Source organism: Rhamphochromis longiceps, linkage group LG23 (assembly GCF_057381845.1).
Source record: "Rhamphochromis longiceps isolate RC_006_pf linkage group LG23, R_longiceps_female_GT1.1, whole genome shotgun sequence".
NCBI lineage: Eukaryota > Metazoa > Chordata > Actinopteri > Cichliformes > Cichlidae > Rhamphochromis > Rhamphochromis longiceps.
The window spans coordinates 42839050-42854842 of NC_140578.1; the positions used below are offsets into that span (position 1 = coordinate 42839050).

At 38.1% G+C, this 15793-nt stretch overlaps 1 protein-coding gene, 1 long non-coding RNA gene and 5 other non-coding genes across 8 annotated transcripts; 4 read left to right on the forward strand and 3 right to left on the reverse strand.

The window, feature by feature from the left end:
- Window positions 1–884: 884 nt before the first annotated feature.
- trnas-cga (transfer RNA serine (anticodon CGA)) lies at window positions 885–966 on the reverse strand. Its single transcript has one exon. It is a non-coding gene; the product is annotated as a tRNA-Ser (tRNA).
- Window positions 967–1634: 668 nt separating this feature from the next.
- smim11 (small integral membrane protein 11) lies at window positions 1635–6268 on the forward strand. 2 transcript variants are annotated; one of them, XR_014909726.1, is made up of 4 exons: window positions 1635–1731; window positions 2503–2738; window positions 3124–3244; window positions 3830–4136. XR_014909726.1 is itself a non-coding variant. In XM_085399361.1 (3 exons), exons 1-2 carry the CDS (start codon window positions 1717–1719, stop codon window positions 2689–2691), a joined length of 204 nt encoding a protein of 67 aa, XP_085255487.1. In that variant the 5' UTR covers window positions 1635–1716; the 3' UTR covers window positions 2692–2738; window positions 5756–6268. The 2 variants fall into 2 exon arrangements, 1 of the variants encoding a protein (XP_085255487.1); XM_085399361.1 differs by lacking the exons at window positions 3124–3244; window positions 3830–4136 and adding an exon at window positions 5756–6268.
- Window positions 6269–6547: 279 nt separating this feature from the next.
- On the reverse strand, window positions 6548–6666 carry LOC146642711 (5S ribosomal RNA). The gene has a single exon (XR_014909801.1). It is a non-coding gene; the product is annotated as a 5S ribosomal RNA (ribosomal RNA).
- Window positions 6667–6985: 319 nt separating this feature from the next.
- Window positions 6986–7104, forward strand: LOC146642712 (5S ribosomal RNA). Its single transcript, XR_014909871.1, has one exon. It is a non-coding gene; the product is annotated as a 5S ribosomal RNA (ribosomal RNA).
- Window positions 7105–7352: 248 nt separating this feature from the next.
- On the forward strand, window positions 7353–8755 carry LOC146642713 (uncharacterized). The gene is made up of 2 exons (XR_014909664.1): window positions 7353–8000; window positions 8242–8755. It is a non-coding gene; the product is annotated as an uncharacterized LOC146642713 (long non-coding RNA).
- A 279-nt stretch (window positions 8756–9034) lies between these two features.
- LOC146642714 (5S ribosomal RNA) lies at window positions 9035–9153 on the reverse strand. Its single transcript, XR_014909802.1, has one exon. It is a non-coding gene; the product is annotated as a 5S ribosomal RNA (ribosomal RNA).
- A 319-nt stretch (window positions 9154–9472) lies between these two features.
- LOC146642715 (5S ribosomal RNA) lies at window positions 9473–9591 on the forward strand. The gene has a single exon (XR_014909872.1). It is a non-coding gene; the product is annotated as a 5S ribosomal RNA (ribosomal RNA).
- Window positions 9592–15793: the final 6202 nt, after the last annotated feature.

The window sequence follows — 15793 nt, forward strand, 5'->3', positions numbered from 1 at the left end:
CATTTTGGACAGAGAGGACAGATGGTTTGAAAGAGGAGTGAAAGAAGCCATCTATGTCCACTGTGAGCGACCATCTTTGAACAGAGGCGGGGCTTTACGACACCAACTCTCTGCCATCTATAATCCAGTTTTGAGTTCCCTCCCCAGACGCCTTAACGCCCACTCACATCCTGGGCCATCTGATCTCAGGAATTCGCATGATAAGGTGGGGCCAGGTTTCACAATGAACTCACCCGAAACTCTGGCTGATTGGGACCCACACCCAGTTCCACACCTTGGCTCAGGCGATTAGAGGATCATCAGGGGGTCCTTTTGTCCCTCTGTGGGGGGAAACTCCCGCTAGGTTTAAATCTGGGACTCTCCACCACTTGACCTTAGAACTGAAGCTTCTTGGATGAGAGGTGAAACGTCTTCAAGCAACTTAAAGAAGTCCAGACGCTTTTCTTTGCAAGCTCCTTTGAGTACAAATAGAAGTGCCACCCCACAATAAACACACATAATATAAAAAAGAAAAAAACAACAACAAAAAAACAATTACCTTACAAATACATTAGTAATGTTACATTCAACTTTAGTGGGAAAGGGGGAAAAAGACAGATAAAGACAGATTAAAAAAAAGAATTATACTAAGTAATTATCACCCATTTATGTAGCAGAAATATAACTAATTTGCTCAAACTAATGAGTTATCAAAGCTAACAATTTAAAACTAAAAGTATTTACCTGTTACATTTGTAATGTGTAACTGAATATGAAATTAACAAAACTCAGTTGTATATATTGAAATTATGCTCGTACACTGTATATTTGTAAGGGAGGAACACTTCAGCTAGCTAGCACCTCGGCTTCAGCTTGCACTTTAATGGATAACATAAATTAAATTTCGTCACGAACAGGATTCGAACCTGTGCGGGGAAACCCCATTGGATTTCGAGTCCAACGCCTTAACCTCTCGGCCACCGTGACTACGCATGCCCAAGATGCCGGCATACTGGTATACAACCCAAGACACAAAGCCGACGTATGACAAGCTTAAAGTTTATGTATTGTCGGACACGCACTCTTTATCAAAACGTCATTATAACATTACGAAGAATTCGTCCTATAGAACACAGCAACAAAGACTATGAATGGGCCAATTTCTTAACTGGCAAAATTATCCATTAGCAAGCACCAGTTATCAAAAGCCTTTGAGTTTCCTTATTGACCTAATAGACCGGATATATTACATATTTTACATTGTTTTTGAGCAAATGTTGTTACCGACTTCTCTTCTGTGAGCACACAGAAATGGAAGATGTAATGTATATCTAGTTTACTTGACTACTAGAACCTTCAAGCAGGTACGAGTCAGTCACACTCCCCGTACATCGGCACTGCCATTAGTAATGATGCATTCCACTTCAGTAGGAAATGAGGAAAAGCCGAGTTTTAAAAATAATAATAATAATAATTTAATCCCTTTAATGTTTAAGGTCGTTTTCTACCATTAGATTGATGTAAATTAATGTTTCCACATTATTTGATGTATTCCAACTCGTCTTACGAGTTGGTTCGATTTGATTTACTCCATGAACTTTGAATGTAGCATAAGTGCCAGCTAGCAGATATCGCATTTCTATTGGCCAGTTACTGTAAGCTCCGCCTTCTTCTCGCGACCACTAATAGCTCTCTGGCTGCTGACTGAGAACGACTGCACCATCACAGGAGCGAAAAATGATTAACTGGAAGGTAACCATCAGTAGATATATCATTTTAAATGGACCAAATGCACGCTTGGCTATGAGTGTATAACTCTTGTGCTCGTTTAGGTTTTCTTTTGCTCCTTTTTTGCCGCAGCTGTCACTAGCTTAAAGCTAACGTTACCATAGACTCTCGCGTTATTTGTTACAACCGCGTCCAAAACTTTTACTATCGTCATATATCAAATAGCATATACATCTCTCTCTCTCTCTGCGTGTATATTCCTGTATGTTTTAAACCGCAAGTGGCATCTCCAGTTTTTAAACGTGTTGTTATATTTAACCACAGAAATAAGCTGATAATAGCGTTAATAGAGGTGACTAGTAGAAACATTAAAGCCGCGGTCACTTGCTAGATAATATCTATGCCGAATGTGGGAATTAGAAATTTTCTTATAGGATGCTTAATTTAAATTATTATGTAAAGAAAATTTTTAAAATACAAAGATTTTGAATGCTGTTTCGGTAATGACAAGTGTGTGTGACCCGGTGCAGCTACAAGCTCATAAAGCACATGGTGTGCAGCTGTTTGTCCTTTTTATAACTGCCACCTCCTGCATAAGCAGCTGAGGTAGAAGAGAGGAGGAGGAAAATCTCCTCTGGGGTCCCAGACTGTTCCAGACATTTCTTTTGCAGCAAACCTCTTAAATCTAACAGAAAAAAACAGAAATACTATAAAGAAACTCTCTAACAAACAGTATTTCTGCATATATATTTATATACATATTTATGTTAAATATGTACCCTTATCTATGCTCAGGCTTTGGACAACGTCCCCTTGCTTTTCTACATCTTAGCCCTGAAGACGCTGCTGCTGTGTCTGGGGTTTGCTGGGGTGAAGATCTACCAGAGTAAGAAAGCAGAGGCGGCCCTGAAGAAGCAGCAGGCTGAGAAGAGGAGGCTGGCCCAGCAGACGCAGGAGCTCATTGATAACCTGAAGGAAGACTGACGAGTGGAGGGAGAGGAGCAGAAGCTGCTGTACACCAGGAAGAGATGGTAATTACATGATAAGCAACAAACAACGCATGACGGCACCACTGGTTGTTCTAAATGTCTTTCTTTTATTTGCAGTTTGGTTTATTATTAGTTATATATGGAGTCAACACATAGTGTAGTATTGTTATTAGAGATGGCACAATACCACTTTTTAATGCTGATACACAGCAAATTCAAAAGTGTTAAATGGTTTGGTGTTAATAGTCTTCTTGCAAAAGTAGAGTTAATTTTACTCTAAGTAGAGTCACATTCTTTTAATGTAACTCTGAGGTGTAAAATGATAGTAGTTAAAATCGAGTGTTAAAAATGAGTGTTTCTCTGTCAAATCTGGAGGTGTTACAATGGAAACATTAACTCTTGACCTCTTAACTCTGAACTCCTACAGGGGCTATGACACCAACAGAGTAAATTCACAGACTCCGCCCCCAGCACGGCTCCAATCGAAGCTGAAGTGAAGCCGTTTCAGAACATTTTGCTCTACATATTTGAGTTGTTTGCCATGCTTGGTAAGTCATTTTTTCAAAGATTGTTTCAATTATTATTATGAGCTTTTACTTCTGTGGCTCTTTGGAGTTGAGACAAAGCTGTGTGAAAGGCATTAGCCATGTTGCTCGGTGATAGCATAATATTCTGTTTTAGCTAGCTGAAAGGTATTGTTTGCGGGCAAATACCACAGCCTTGAAAAAAGCTTGCATGTGAATTTTCAGTCAAACTTTTGGTCAACTACACCTAAAACAATGTCTAGAATGTGAAATGTTGGTATAATGGTGCTACTTGAAGCCTAAAAACGATCGCCCATAAAAAAAAAACGAGCAAACAGCAGTAGCTGACGTCCTGACTGGATTCTACGTTAGCATAGATCCCTCCAGAGTTTTGTGCACACGGTTTAGGTAAAAATGAAAAAGGTTGAGGTTTTACATTTAGTTCAGTATTACCTGTTGCCTGTGTCCTTGTCTTTTGGGAAAATACTTTAAACAAGTAATGGCTCAAAGAGGATTCCTTTTTTTTTTTTTTTACTGTGCTGCAATTGTTTACTGGATTATTTGTGCCATTAATTAGTGCCAACTAATTTTTATTCAATCTCCACACAGGATATGCTTGTGAAGATGGAATATGGGGGAGAGCAGAAGTGCGTTGAAGTTCCACAAAGGGATGAATGAAGGACATGCATATTGTATTGAAGAAATAAGTGTTGAGAATGCTGTTATTTGCATTTACCATGTCAGACCTTTTGATAAACAAAATTCTAATGAAAGTGAGAACATGTATACTGTTACATCTTTCAGAAAATGTTTTGAAATTGTGGTGCACAGTTCAGAATAAATGTTTTTCAAAAACCATTGCGTCTTTTTAGTAAATGTTTATTTCCAAAAGAAATTTCTAGAAGTTCAGAACAGTAAAATTCCCGCTTTTTAGAATGAATTAGAAGATAACTCTTACGTAGTTAAACTAAAATACTCTTTGAGAGTTAATATATAAACTCTTAACACCAAGTGTTAAATTATCAACTCCAGACAGATTTGGTGTTTAACACTAAATCAGAGTTAATGTACCAACTCTCCAAAAAGAGTTAAATTAACACTCTCTGGTGTGGACCCATATAGACACTTTAATAGTGTTGAAATCAAATCCGACAGTGTTAATTTGGACATGCTGGATTTGCTGTGTACCGATAAGAATCCGATATAGTGTATTTTTTTTTTAAATAAATAAAAATGTTTTTTTTAATATCTTGCTGCATTTTGTATAAGTTCATACTCAAGTTTTAAGCTAATAAACGTGAACCTACACCATCCTTCCTGTTCTGGTATTTTAAAGAGTACTTAGCAAAAATATTAAGCAACCTAACTAATAGGGTTGCCAACTCCCAGCAAAAAAAAAGAAATAGGGAACCACCCCCCGCCCTCCACCTCGTGATGCTTAATCAACGTAATCAACTTTAATTTAGCGCACATGTAATTAAAAAAAAAATGCACAGAAATCAATTCTTTTTCCACAATAATTAAATAGATTCAACATCTTTCTTCAACAAAATTGCAGACTGCACAGATGGTTCCCAAAGGAAAAAGTACTACAGCTTACTATGGTTTATTAGACTTAATAGTTACTATATACAATAATGGATTTCTATACATTTTACATCAGATTAAAACTTTGGGTGTAAGATTGAGATAATTATTTATTAAAAGCTCGACATTTTAAATGAGAATAAGAAAGAAAAGTATGTCTTTGTGCCCCCTTTTCCCTGTTCATGCCCTACCTGCCCCCCTGGCTAAACTTTGCTAGACCCGCCCCTGCACAGTTAGCAGCCATCAACCACGCAGAAAAAGGATCCTGGTGTAGAAAGTAATATTAAATAAATTCCAACAACAGCTTATCAAGCTTTAATGGGCTGCTGTTGTTTAGCCGCTGGTTTCCTTTTTCTGGTGCAAAGTGGGCCAAAAACAAACAAGAGAGACGGAGTCGCGACAGAAAAGCCGATCAGCTGATCATTGATCAGTTTCATGAGTGAAGTAGCAGCAGGAGAGGGAGGGAGAGAGAAGAGGCAGTCGCTCCATATATCGGTTGTTAAGCTTAACGTGGGAATGCTTTACAAACATTCAGAGATGAACTTACACATTTGCTTTACTTCTCTCTGGGATCACTTTGTCGAAGATGAAATGCCGGTTTGTAGCGAGGCTCCAACTGCTCAACCAGACCGCCGACAGGTCTGGCACGCCACAGCAGCTCTATCACGTGACGCATACTGCTCCAACGTGCTACGGTTATGAGCTGAGTTACACCGTGTTGCAAGTTTTGGGAGATACTTTTGTGATATTTAATGGATCGGATTACATTTTTTTTAAAATCTCTTTCTGATATCCGATCCAGTAATTTACGTCAGTATCAGACCGATACATAATATCAGATCGGTTCATCTCTAATTAATAAACTAATACAAGTAGCCAGTGGTTGCCCTGATGTGATTAGACTCTTGTGAGTCATCAATCTCTCAAATGTCCTTCTCTCTCCTCCAGGGAAACATCTTACCGACCAGAGCTGCAAGCCACTTCCTCCAAATATGATGAAGATGTGTGATTTTCAGCCACAGGGACACTTTCCCGAGTTTCAGGAAATGATTTGTGGTTAAAGCAGCAGGACTGTCGAGCACATTTTTATATTTCAAGATGCCGTTTTTTAAAAAAGGAAAATATGACAGCCAAAGACAACAACAAAAAACCCCCCAAAAACTCCATAACATGCAAACTTCAGTATGAATACTAAGATGAGAGGACAGGTATGAGGTAAAGCTTGCTCATTGGTCCAGTGTTGGCCGTATGCCACATACATGATCTGCTGAGGCGGTCATTCAGGCTCCATGCAGATGAACTCAACACTTCCTTTGCTTTGTACCTGTGCAAGTCTGTCAGATCGGTGCATTTATATGAATATGACGCAGTGTTTTGTTTCTTTTTCCTGTAAAATTCTGTAAACTATAAACCAAAACTGTTTCTGCTTTTTATAATTATATTAAATTCAACATGTCACATCTTGTTGTTGTTTTTTCTCTCTTACTTGTCTCCATGTTATACTCTGCAATAGTACTGTGATTTGTGCGTTTAATTTGTTATTGACAGTGAGGTGCTGCTCTAGGTTTTATAGTAGTTACTGTGAAAAGGAAATATTCCTTAAATATTCCTTGATTAGCATGTAGGAAATGATCATTGAGGCACTTTTGTGCTTCAAGGAAAGCAGGAGGAAGCTAGAGACTACAGGAAGGAGTAGTGACAGTTTTAGCGCCCTCTGCAGTTTGTGTGTAGGAGTGCAAAAGCTTACAGCACCTGGTATTCCCAGGCGGTCTCCCATCCAAGTACTGACCAGGCCCGACCCTGCTTAGCTTGCGAGATCAGACGAGATCGGGCGTGTTCAGGGTGGTATGGCCGTAAGCGAGCGAAGAGCACAGAAACAGCCTTTTTAAACATGCTGTGATGACACATGCACACGTTTTCTCTTCTATATAGAAGTTAAAGTCTCCAAACGACAAATAGGTTTGAATTCCAAAACACACGGTTCTATAATAATCTAACATATGTTATTATGGAGATGTTACTGTGGGAAAAGTATTTCTGCAGCTCAGTGTTGAAGCTGCAGTTAACAACGAATAGCTGCATGCTTTCGCTGTAACATATAAAGCTTGGCACAATAATATATATCAAACTGTGAGACACTTGCCACTTATAAAATGCCCTTTATATAGCAAAGCTTTCGCTTACGGCCATACCACCCTGAACACGCCCGATCTCGTCTGATCTCGGACGCTAAGCAGGGTCGGGCCTGGTCAGTACTTGGATGGGAGACCGCCTGGGAATACCAGGTGCTGTAAGCTTTTGCACTTACACACACAAACTGCAGAGGGCCCCGCTGCTGCTCATGTTTATGCTCACAGGAATGAAAAGTTAGATTTCTGGGTAATGAAATGCACAGAAATCAATTCTTTTTCCACAATAATTAAATAGATTCAACATCTTTCTTCAACAAAATTGCAGACTGCACAGATGGTTCCCAAAGGAAAAAGTACTACAGCTTACTAGGGTTTATTCGACTTAATAGTTACTATATACAATAATGGATTTCTATACATTTTACATCAGATTAAAACTTTGGGTGTAAGATTGAGATAATTATTTATTAAAAGCTCGACATTTTAAATGAGAATAAGAAAGAAAAGTATGTCTTTGTGCCCCCTTTTCCCTGTTCATGCCCTACCTGCCCCCCTGGCTAAACTTTGCTAGACCCGCCCCTGCACAGTTAGCAGCCATCAACCACGCAGAAAAAGGATCCTGGTGTAGAAAGTAATATTAAATAAATTCCAACAACAACTTATCAAGCTTTAATGGGCTGCTGTTGTTTAGCCGCTGGTTTCCTTTTTCTGGTGCAAAGTGGGCCAAAAACAAACAAGAGAGACGGAGTCCCGATAGAAAAGCCGATCAGCTGATCATTGATCAGTTTCATGAGTGAAGTAGCAGCAGGAGAGGGAGGGAGAGAGAAGAGGCAGTCGCTCCATATATCGGTTGTTAAGCTTAACGTGGGAATGCTTTACAAACATTCAGAGATGAACTTACACATTTGCTTTACTTCTCTCTGGGATCACTTTGTCGAAGATGAAATGCCGGTTTGTAGCGAGGCTCCAACTGCTCAACCAGACCGCCGACAGGTCTGGCACGCCACAGCAGCTCTATCACGTGACGCATACTGCTCCAACGTGCTACGGTTATGAGCTGAGTTACACCGTGTTGCAAGTTTTGGGAGATACTTTTGTGATATTTAATGGATCGGATTACATTTTTTTTAAAATCTCTTTCTGATATCCGATCCAGTAATTTACGTCAGTATCAGACCGATACATAATATCAGATCGGTTCATCTCTAATTAATAAACTAATACAAGTAGCCAGTGGTTGACCTGATGTGATTAGACTCTTGTGAGTCATCAATCTCTCAAATGTCCTTCTCTCTCCTCCAGGGAAACATCTTACCGACCAGAGCTGCAAGCCACTTCCTCCAAATATGATGAAGATGTGTGATTTTCAGCCACAGGGACACTTTCCCGAGTTTCAGGAAATGATTTGTGGTTAAAGTAGCAGGACTGTCGAGCACATTTTTATATTTCAAGATGCCGTTTTAAAAAAAAAGGAAAATATGACAGCCAAAGACAACAACAAAAAACCCCCCAAAAACTCCATAACATGCAAACTTCAGTATGAATACTAAGATGAGAGGACAGGTATGAGGTAAAGCTTGCTCATTGGTCCAGTGTTGGCCGTATGCCACATACATGATCTGCTGAGGCGGTCATTCAGGCTCCATGCAGATGAACTCAACACTTCCTTTGCTTTGTACCTGTGCAAGTCTGTCAGATCGGTGCATTTATATGAATATGACGCAGTGTTTTGTTTCTTTTTCCTGTAAAATTCTGTAAACTATAAACCAAAACTGTTTCTGCTTTTTATAATTATATTAAATTCAACATGTCACATCTTGTTGTTGTTTTTTCTCTCTTACTTGTCTCCATGTTATACTCTGCAATAGTACTGTGATTTGTGCGTTTAATTTGTTATTGACAGTGAGGTGCTGCTCTAGGTTTTATAGTAGTTACTGTGAAAAGGAAATATTCCTTAAATATTCCTTGATTAGCATGTAGGAAATGATCATTGAGGCGCTTTTGTGCTTCAAGGAAAGCAGGAGGAAGCTAGAGACTACAGGAAGGAGTAGTGACAGTTTTAGCGCCCTCTGCAGTTTGTGTGTAGGAGTGCAAAAGCTTACAGCACCTGGTATTCCCAGGCGGTCTCCCATCCAAGTACTGACCAGGCCCGACCCTGCTTAGCTTGCGAGATCAGACGAGATCGGGCGTGTTCAGGGTGGTATGGCCGTAAGCGAGCGAAGAGCACAGAAACAGCCTTTTTAAACATGCTGTGATGACACATGCACACGTTTTCTCTTCTATATAGAAGTTAAAGTCTCCAAACGACAAATATGTTTGAATTCCAAAACACACGGTTCTATAATAATCTAACATATGTTATTATGGAGATGTTACTGTGGGAAAAGTATTTCTGCAGCTCAGTGTTGAAGCTGCAGTTAACAACGAATAGCTGCATGCTTTCGCTGTAACATATAAAGCTTGGCACAATAATATATATCAAACTGTGAGACACTTGCCACTTATAAAATGCCCTTTATATAGCAAAGCTTTCGCTTACGGCCATACCACCCTGAACACGCCTGATCTCGTCTGATCTCGGAAGCTAAGCAGGGTCGGGCCTGGTCAGTACTTGGATGGGAGACCGCCTGGGAATACCAGGTGCTGTAAGCTTTTGCACTTACACACACAAACTGCAGAGGGCCCCGCTGCTGCTCATGTTTATGCTCACAGGAATGAAAAGTTAGATTTCTGGGTAATAAAATCTTTTTTCTATCTTTTTAACAGTAGAATATTATATTTCCATCTTGTCTTAAACAGTAATCAGATTAATGATGAGGTAAAATTAGAACAAGGAAAGACTAGGCAATGTATCTCACGTTTAAGCAAAATTGATGTTTTCTGAAAAATCTCACACAGATAAACATTTACAGGAAATTACTTTTCCTTCAAAACAAACATCAAAGAGTTTGTTGTTTTCTTTATTGATTGTACTTGAGTAGAAGCTGTAAAGGAAAATTTCTATTATTCTCAATTAAAGTGTTTAAGTTCTTAAGCATATGCTTAGTTCTGACACTATAATAGACTGTTCAGTGGAAGTTTCTAAACTAGATGAAGTTATTTCAGCCCCAGTAGTTGAAGAAGACAACTCCCTATTGCATGAATAATATACCACTGAAATTTATAAAACAGCTTTCAAAAACAATTTTGAATTTATTTTGGATTTTCTCAAATCCACACAGTGCCAAAAGCATACACACAGTCAAATCTATTCATATGAGGTGCTGAAGGTTCTGCACCTCATAACTCAACAAGCCCTATTAACTTCTCATTAGTGATCATAACTGACTACAAGTGTTAGTTTCTCTTCGCAGCGTAAAAAGGATTAGCTTAAAAGCACTTGTTGGATTGACCAATATTTAGAACAACCGAAAGTCCAAGGAACTCACTGTAAACCATTTTAAGCCATTTTTATACACTTACAGATTTGGTTCAAACAATCGTTTGTAATTACAAGTTGTTTGGATATGTTACCACTTTGCCAAGGACTGGGAGAAGACCAAAGAGTCCCCCTTGGATCAGAGGGAATTTGTGAACTGAGGATCCCAACCCCTTCTGGAAAGAAAGCTTTATGGGCAGACTAGACTATGACTGAGCTATATGTCCACAATGACAACAGAATGTTTGGTGTATCAAAGGTGATCCTTTGAAATCTGAGAACACTGTACCAGATGTTAAGCCTGGTGGTGGTAGGATCATGCTCTGGGGCTGATTTGCCGGATGGAATAATAAAGGAGGAGGACTAGTAAAGTGAGTTTACAATCAACCATTGAAACTGATCATCAGAGATAGAAAACTTCTATATTCAGTGCTACTCCAAATCCTCAACCTCAACTTAATAGTAAAAGAAAACAAATTTCATAATATAATATGTTCTGATGACATTCAGTTGGATCTGATTCACACATCAGAGGCTTGGTCAAGTAATTGAACATGAAATATACAGAATAAAAAACTGCATGAGAAAATATTCAATACATGACTTTCCGTGAAGCCGTGCTGTCACAACCATCAGATGACACTGCATCAGAATTTTCGCTAACCACTTTCTTCTTTTCATGACCACAACTCAGCACCTTATGAGTGTTTGCAGCTTGGTAATGCACCGTGTGCCAAAACTGTGAACAACTGAATCTGTTCTGAGAGCAGAAGAAACTTCTATGAATGCAATAACTCTAGATGTTATCACACTAACTACATATGTTATAATGCAATCTTTGTGTAATTTAAGGTTATAAATGGCAGTTTTTGGTTACTTTTGAGTTTACCTTCATTAATTTCACTTTTACAAACTGCTTATTTTGCCTTGTTTGATTTCATTCTTTTCAGAACAACAGTACAAATAAGAATTTACAGTTATTATTTCATTCTGACTGTATTTTTGATAAACACACACACACACACACACACACACACACACACACACACACACACACACACACACACACACACACACACACACACACACACACACACACAAAATTCACGCCAAGGTCAAACTGTGCAATGGTCAGAAAAAGCCCAAAAATCCAAGATTATATGTCAGACTCTACAGGCCTCAGTTGGCATGTTAAATATTAAAGTCCATGACAGTACAATTAGAAAAAGGTTGAATAAGTGTGGCTTGGTTGGAAGGGTTGCAAAGAGAAAGTCTGCATGGATGCAAGTTTGGTAGTAAAGTTGCAATCTCATACCAGCTGTCAACATGTGGTGAAAATTTGAGTTTTCCATGAACTCCCCTGTATACCGAGTACTCTAGAGTCAATGGTGTGTTTCGATGTACTGCAGAAGGGTAAAGTTCCCAAGCACATCAGGAGAGCTGCAACAGGATGACTGAAAAAGACAAGAATCGAGGTTTTGCAGTGGCCCGGTCACAGTCCATACCTCAACCTAATATTCAGTGCAGGGAACTTAAGATAGCTGTACATAAATAAATGTCAGAAACTTCAATGATCTGAAGAAACAATGTAAAGAAGAGTGAGCCAAACATCCTTGTGAAACACTGATAGTCATACAGAAACAATTTGGTGACACTATTGCTGCTAAAAGGTAAATGACTGAATCCTGGAGTGTTCTTAGTTTTTCAGAGTATGCTATAGATTTCTATGAAAACAATCTTTTCCACATGACTGTATGTTTGTTTGTTTTCTTCTGACTGTGCTATGAGGATTAAGTTATGATTTTCTTAACAGTGCAGCAGCAGCTTGAGAATGCTGCTTGGTTAATGGGAAGTATTAAAAGACCTGGTCAAATGTCTTACTGGAAATGTTTGATATCTTCAGTCAGCTCAGTGCAGGTTTCCCCAACCTGTGTTTGAATTCAGACTTTACATGACAGCATTGACTTGCTGCTTAATTTAAAAAAAAACTAGTTCAATGTGTCCTGCATATATAATACAGTGGTCCCTTGCTATAACGCGGCCTCGCTGTGTCGCAGATTGGTTTTTGCAATTTTACATGCTTTTTTTTTTTTTTTTACAGCGCATTATCGAACCCCAGACACTGGGGTTCTCTATGAGTAACCTTGCGAGTAACATTGCGCAGAGACAAAAGTGGACGAAAGAGAGGCAGAATTGGGGCTCCACAAGTATAATTATAATGTAAAAAAGACAATATTGATGTAAACGATATTGTCACATCTCATATCTCGTATAAAAATATATCGATATATTTAAAAGCTCGATATATGGCCCAGCCCTACTGCTGAAAGTTCTTTGTTAGTTGTCTCTGCTTATTCCCACACATCGAGCAGATAGAAATCCAATGCAGTCCAGATGAACTCCAGCACTAACTCAGACCTCAGCACTAAGACAAAATCTGTAGCTCCTCTCTTCATCAATGATTTTAAAACCAGTGAGTGTTTGTGGTTTTACAAGAGCTTTGTTTTAAGTATAAAAAAATTCTCTGGAGCAGCAACTTGGTTTTTTTTGTAGATTATTTATTGAATGCTGAAAGACAAGCAATGTCTGTGATCTGAGAGAACAGGATGAACAGCCAGTTAGAAAAAATGTCAGAATGTAATGTTTACTTATGCAAGTGAGACAAGAAAGTCAAAAGTTCTTTCAATAACTCTTGTGATTGTGGTATTATTCCACATTCACTTACAAACAATTCTTCCATATTTCCTTAATAATAATATTCCCATTATTGTTTATGCAAACTTTACAAAGTCTTAAGAATTCCAAATCTGAAGAAATCCAAAGCAACATCATGAAACAATGATAGAAAGATCACAGTGAGTACAGAGCAGCTCTCAACTAAAAGCAGCATTCGAAGTGTACAGGTTGAAGACCACGGCCGATTTTCACACATGCAATTTCAATATGCTTCTTTATCTTTACGCCTTCGTATTTTTTTTTGTCATATTGCAGTTTGCAGTGCAAAAGCTCCATCTCTTCAGAGCTTCTATAAAGATTGTCATTTTTATAAACACGTTGTTCTTCTTTACAAATATCTTTAACCTCTTCAAAAGTGCTAAAGATGAAGGTGTTTCTTTTTTTTTTATCTTTACCATTAAAATCTTTGATCTTCCGGTCTTCTATTAGTTTATCACATGACTCTTCTGTTTCGATGATATGCTGGTTTATGAAGTTGTCAACACGTTCGTCATCACTTTCTTGTGTTGATCTTCTAGAAGAAACGGACGACATTTTTGTGTCTGGTTCGATGATACGCTGATTTTTGACCTTCTTAACATGTTCGTAATCCACACAGAGCACAGTGACAGAGAGCACCACCAGCAAGAAAATGGAGAGCTTCATATTTCTATTTTGAAGACAAAAAAAGAACACTGATAAGAGTAAGTAAAGTAGTCAGTTTGTTTATTTCTGAAACGTTTTACCATTTGAACATGCTTACACATTAAAACACATTTAAAATACACATTTAATACAACAAACTGGATGATCCCAGTTGGATGAACCAAAACAACAACTGGTAAAGATGTATTACTTTTACCTCTTTCTTCAGTTAGCAGAGTGATTTGTTGTGCAGTGCAGTGTTTGGTGGGAGTCGGCTCTCTGACGCAGGGATCAATGAAGATCTTCAGGGAAGGAAATTCTCTGAAATGTCAGATTAATTGCTATAAGTTAATAAACTAAATGGTTGAATGAACAGCAGCTGCATGTAAGATCAGTTTGAATGAAGATGAATATTTGTTTAAACATAAATTATGTAAAGTTGACTGTATATGATACATGCAAGTAAAATATGAAAAATAGTAATGTTAGGAAAGTAAACAGTCAACATGCATCTAAAAGCTGACATGTTTTTTTGGAACAAATGAAGTGAAGCAGCCAAATACTTGTGAGCAATTAGGAGGATCCGCCCACCTGCTGCACCTGAACCAGTTGACTGGCACTCTAATTTCCTAGCTCCAGGTTTTACTTCCACTGTATTATTCTGCCTGGTGTGTTTCTGCCATGTCTGCCACATCTATTGGAGCTCACAATAGAAACTTCAAATATTTAGGTGTTGAGGTCAGTTGGCCTGTTTACGATGTTGACAACAGCAAATAGAACTTTTTTAAAACTTTATTTTTCTCTACTTGTGTTACAAAAGATTACAAGATAACATATTATATTCATTATAATTATAATTTAAGTTTAAATAAAGTTTTAATTTCTTTATATTTTTTATTATATTAGTAATGAGGTTTGTTTAGCTTTGCACCAAAATAGATTGTAGAAATAGGCTTTAAAATGTACTCAAGTACATTTTAGAGATTTTATTTTCCTCACTGAAGAGTAAAGAAGTTGAATCTCAAAGTTTACTAGACTAATTTTAACCCAAGCACTTGTACATTTGTACTTAAATGATAAAAATATGTGTTTTACCACATCTGCACTCATGAGAAATTGGACAAACTAACATCTTTTTAAATATAAAAATTGTTTTTAATACTCGGATGAAAAAGTTAATCGTGACCTGAAGTTTTATTACACTCAAGTAAAAGGTTATGCAAAAGTAAAGAGACATAAAATCAAAGTTAAAATATAACAAGTCTAAAGACTGACCTGTGTCAAGCTGAGGATCACTCAAAAAGGACCACGAAAGAAAGCCAAGGGACAAGAGTAAAAAAGATCAGTGATTTCCATGTCAGCCCTTTTTATACTACACAACTGCCTTAGCCATAAATAGATTCAGCGCACATAGCAGCAGCTTAGCAACCACATTTCCTGTCAACTTTGTGTCTTTGAGCCCATATATGGCATATATACATCAACATGCAGCGCTACACAAACATGACTACAAAAAAAAAATTTATAAGCTGTTTGTCTGCACAGCCAAATATGTAAAGATATGAGTCTCTGTCTGTGTACAGTTTTACACATGTTTGGTTTAATACTTAATAGCACAAGGTCATGAATTGTTAATTAATGCACCAAACATAATAAATATTACATGAAGTTGATTAATAAAAATGTTCCTTCTAATTATGTTACTTTAATTTTACAAGAAATGTGTACTACCCATTTTTTTTTTTGAATGCATTGACGTAAAGTTCCCATCTGGTCAGCTGGTCAAAATAGAACATGTTTGCAAAAGTGCTCTGATGTTTTCGGAGATGTCGCTAGCTCAGCTAACAGTCAGCTGACAGTCAGCTGACAAAGTGCACCGAGCTCACAGCTCCGGTGTTCCAGCTAAAATGTTTTTTACGTTAACCGGTTAGATTTGTGTGTTCCATATTTTGCATCCACAGATTCTCATCTTTACCGAACGGTCGTCTCTTTCTGCCTGCTCTCGTGTCTCTGTAACATAAATAACGAGCCGACATTTTCCTCACAACACCAGCGATCAGCTCGACAGACCCTCAG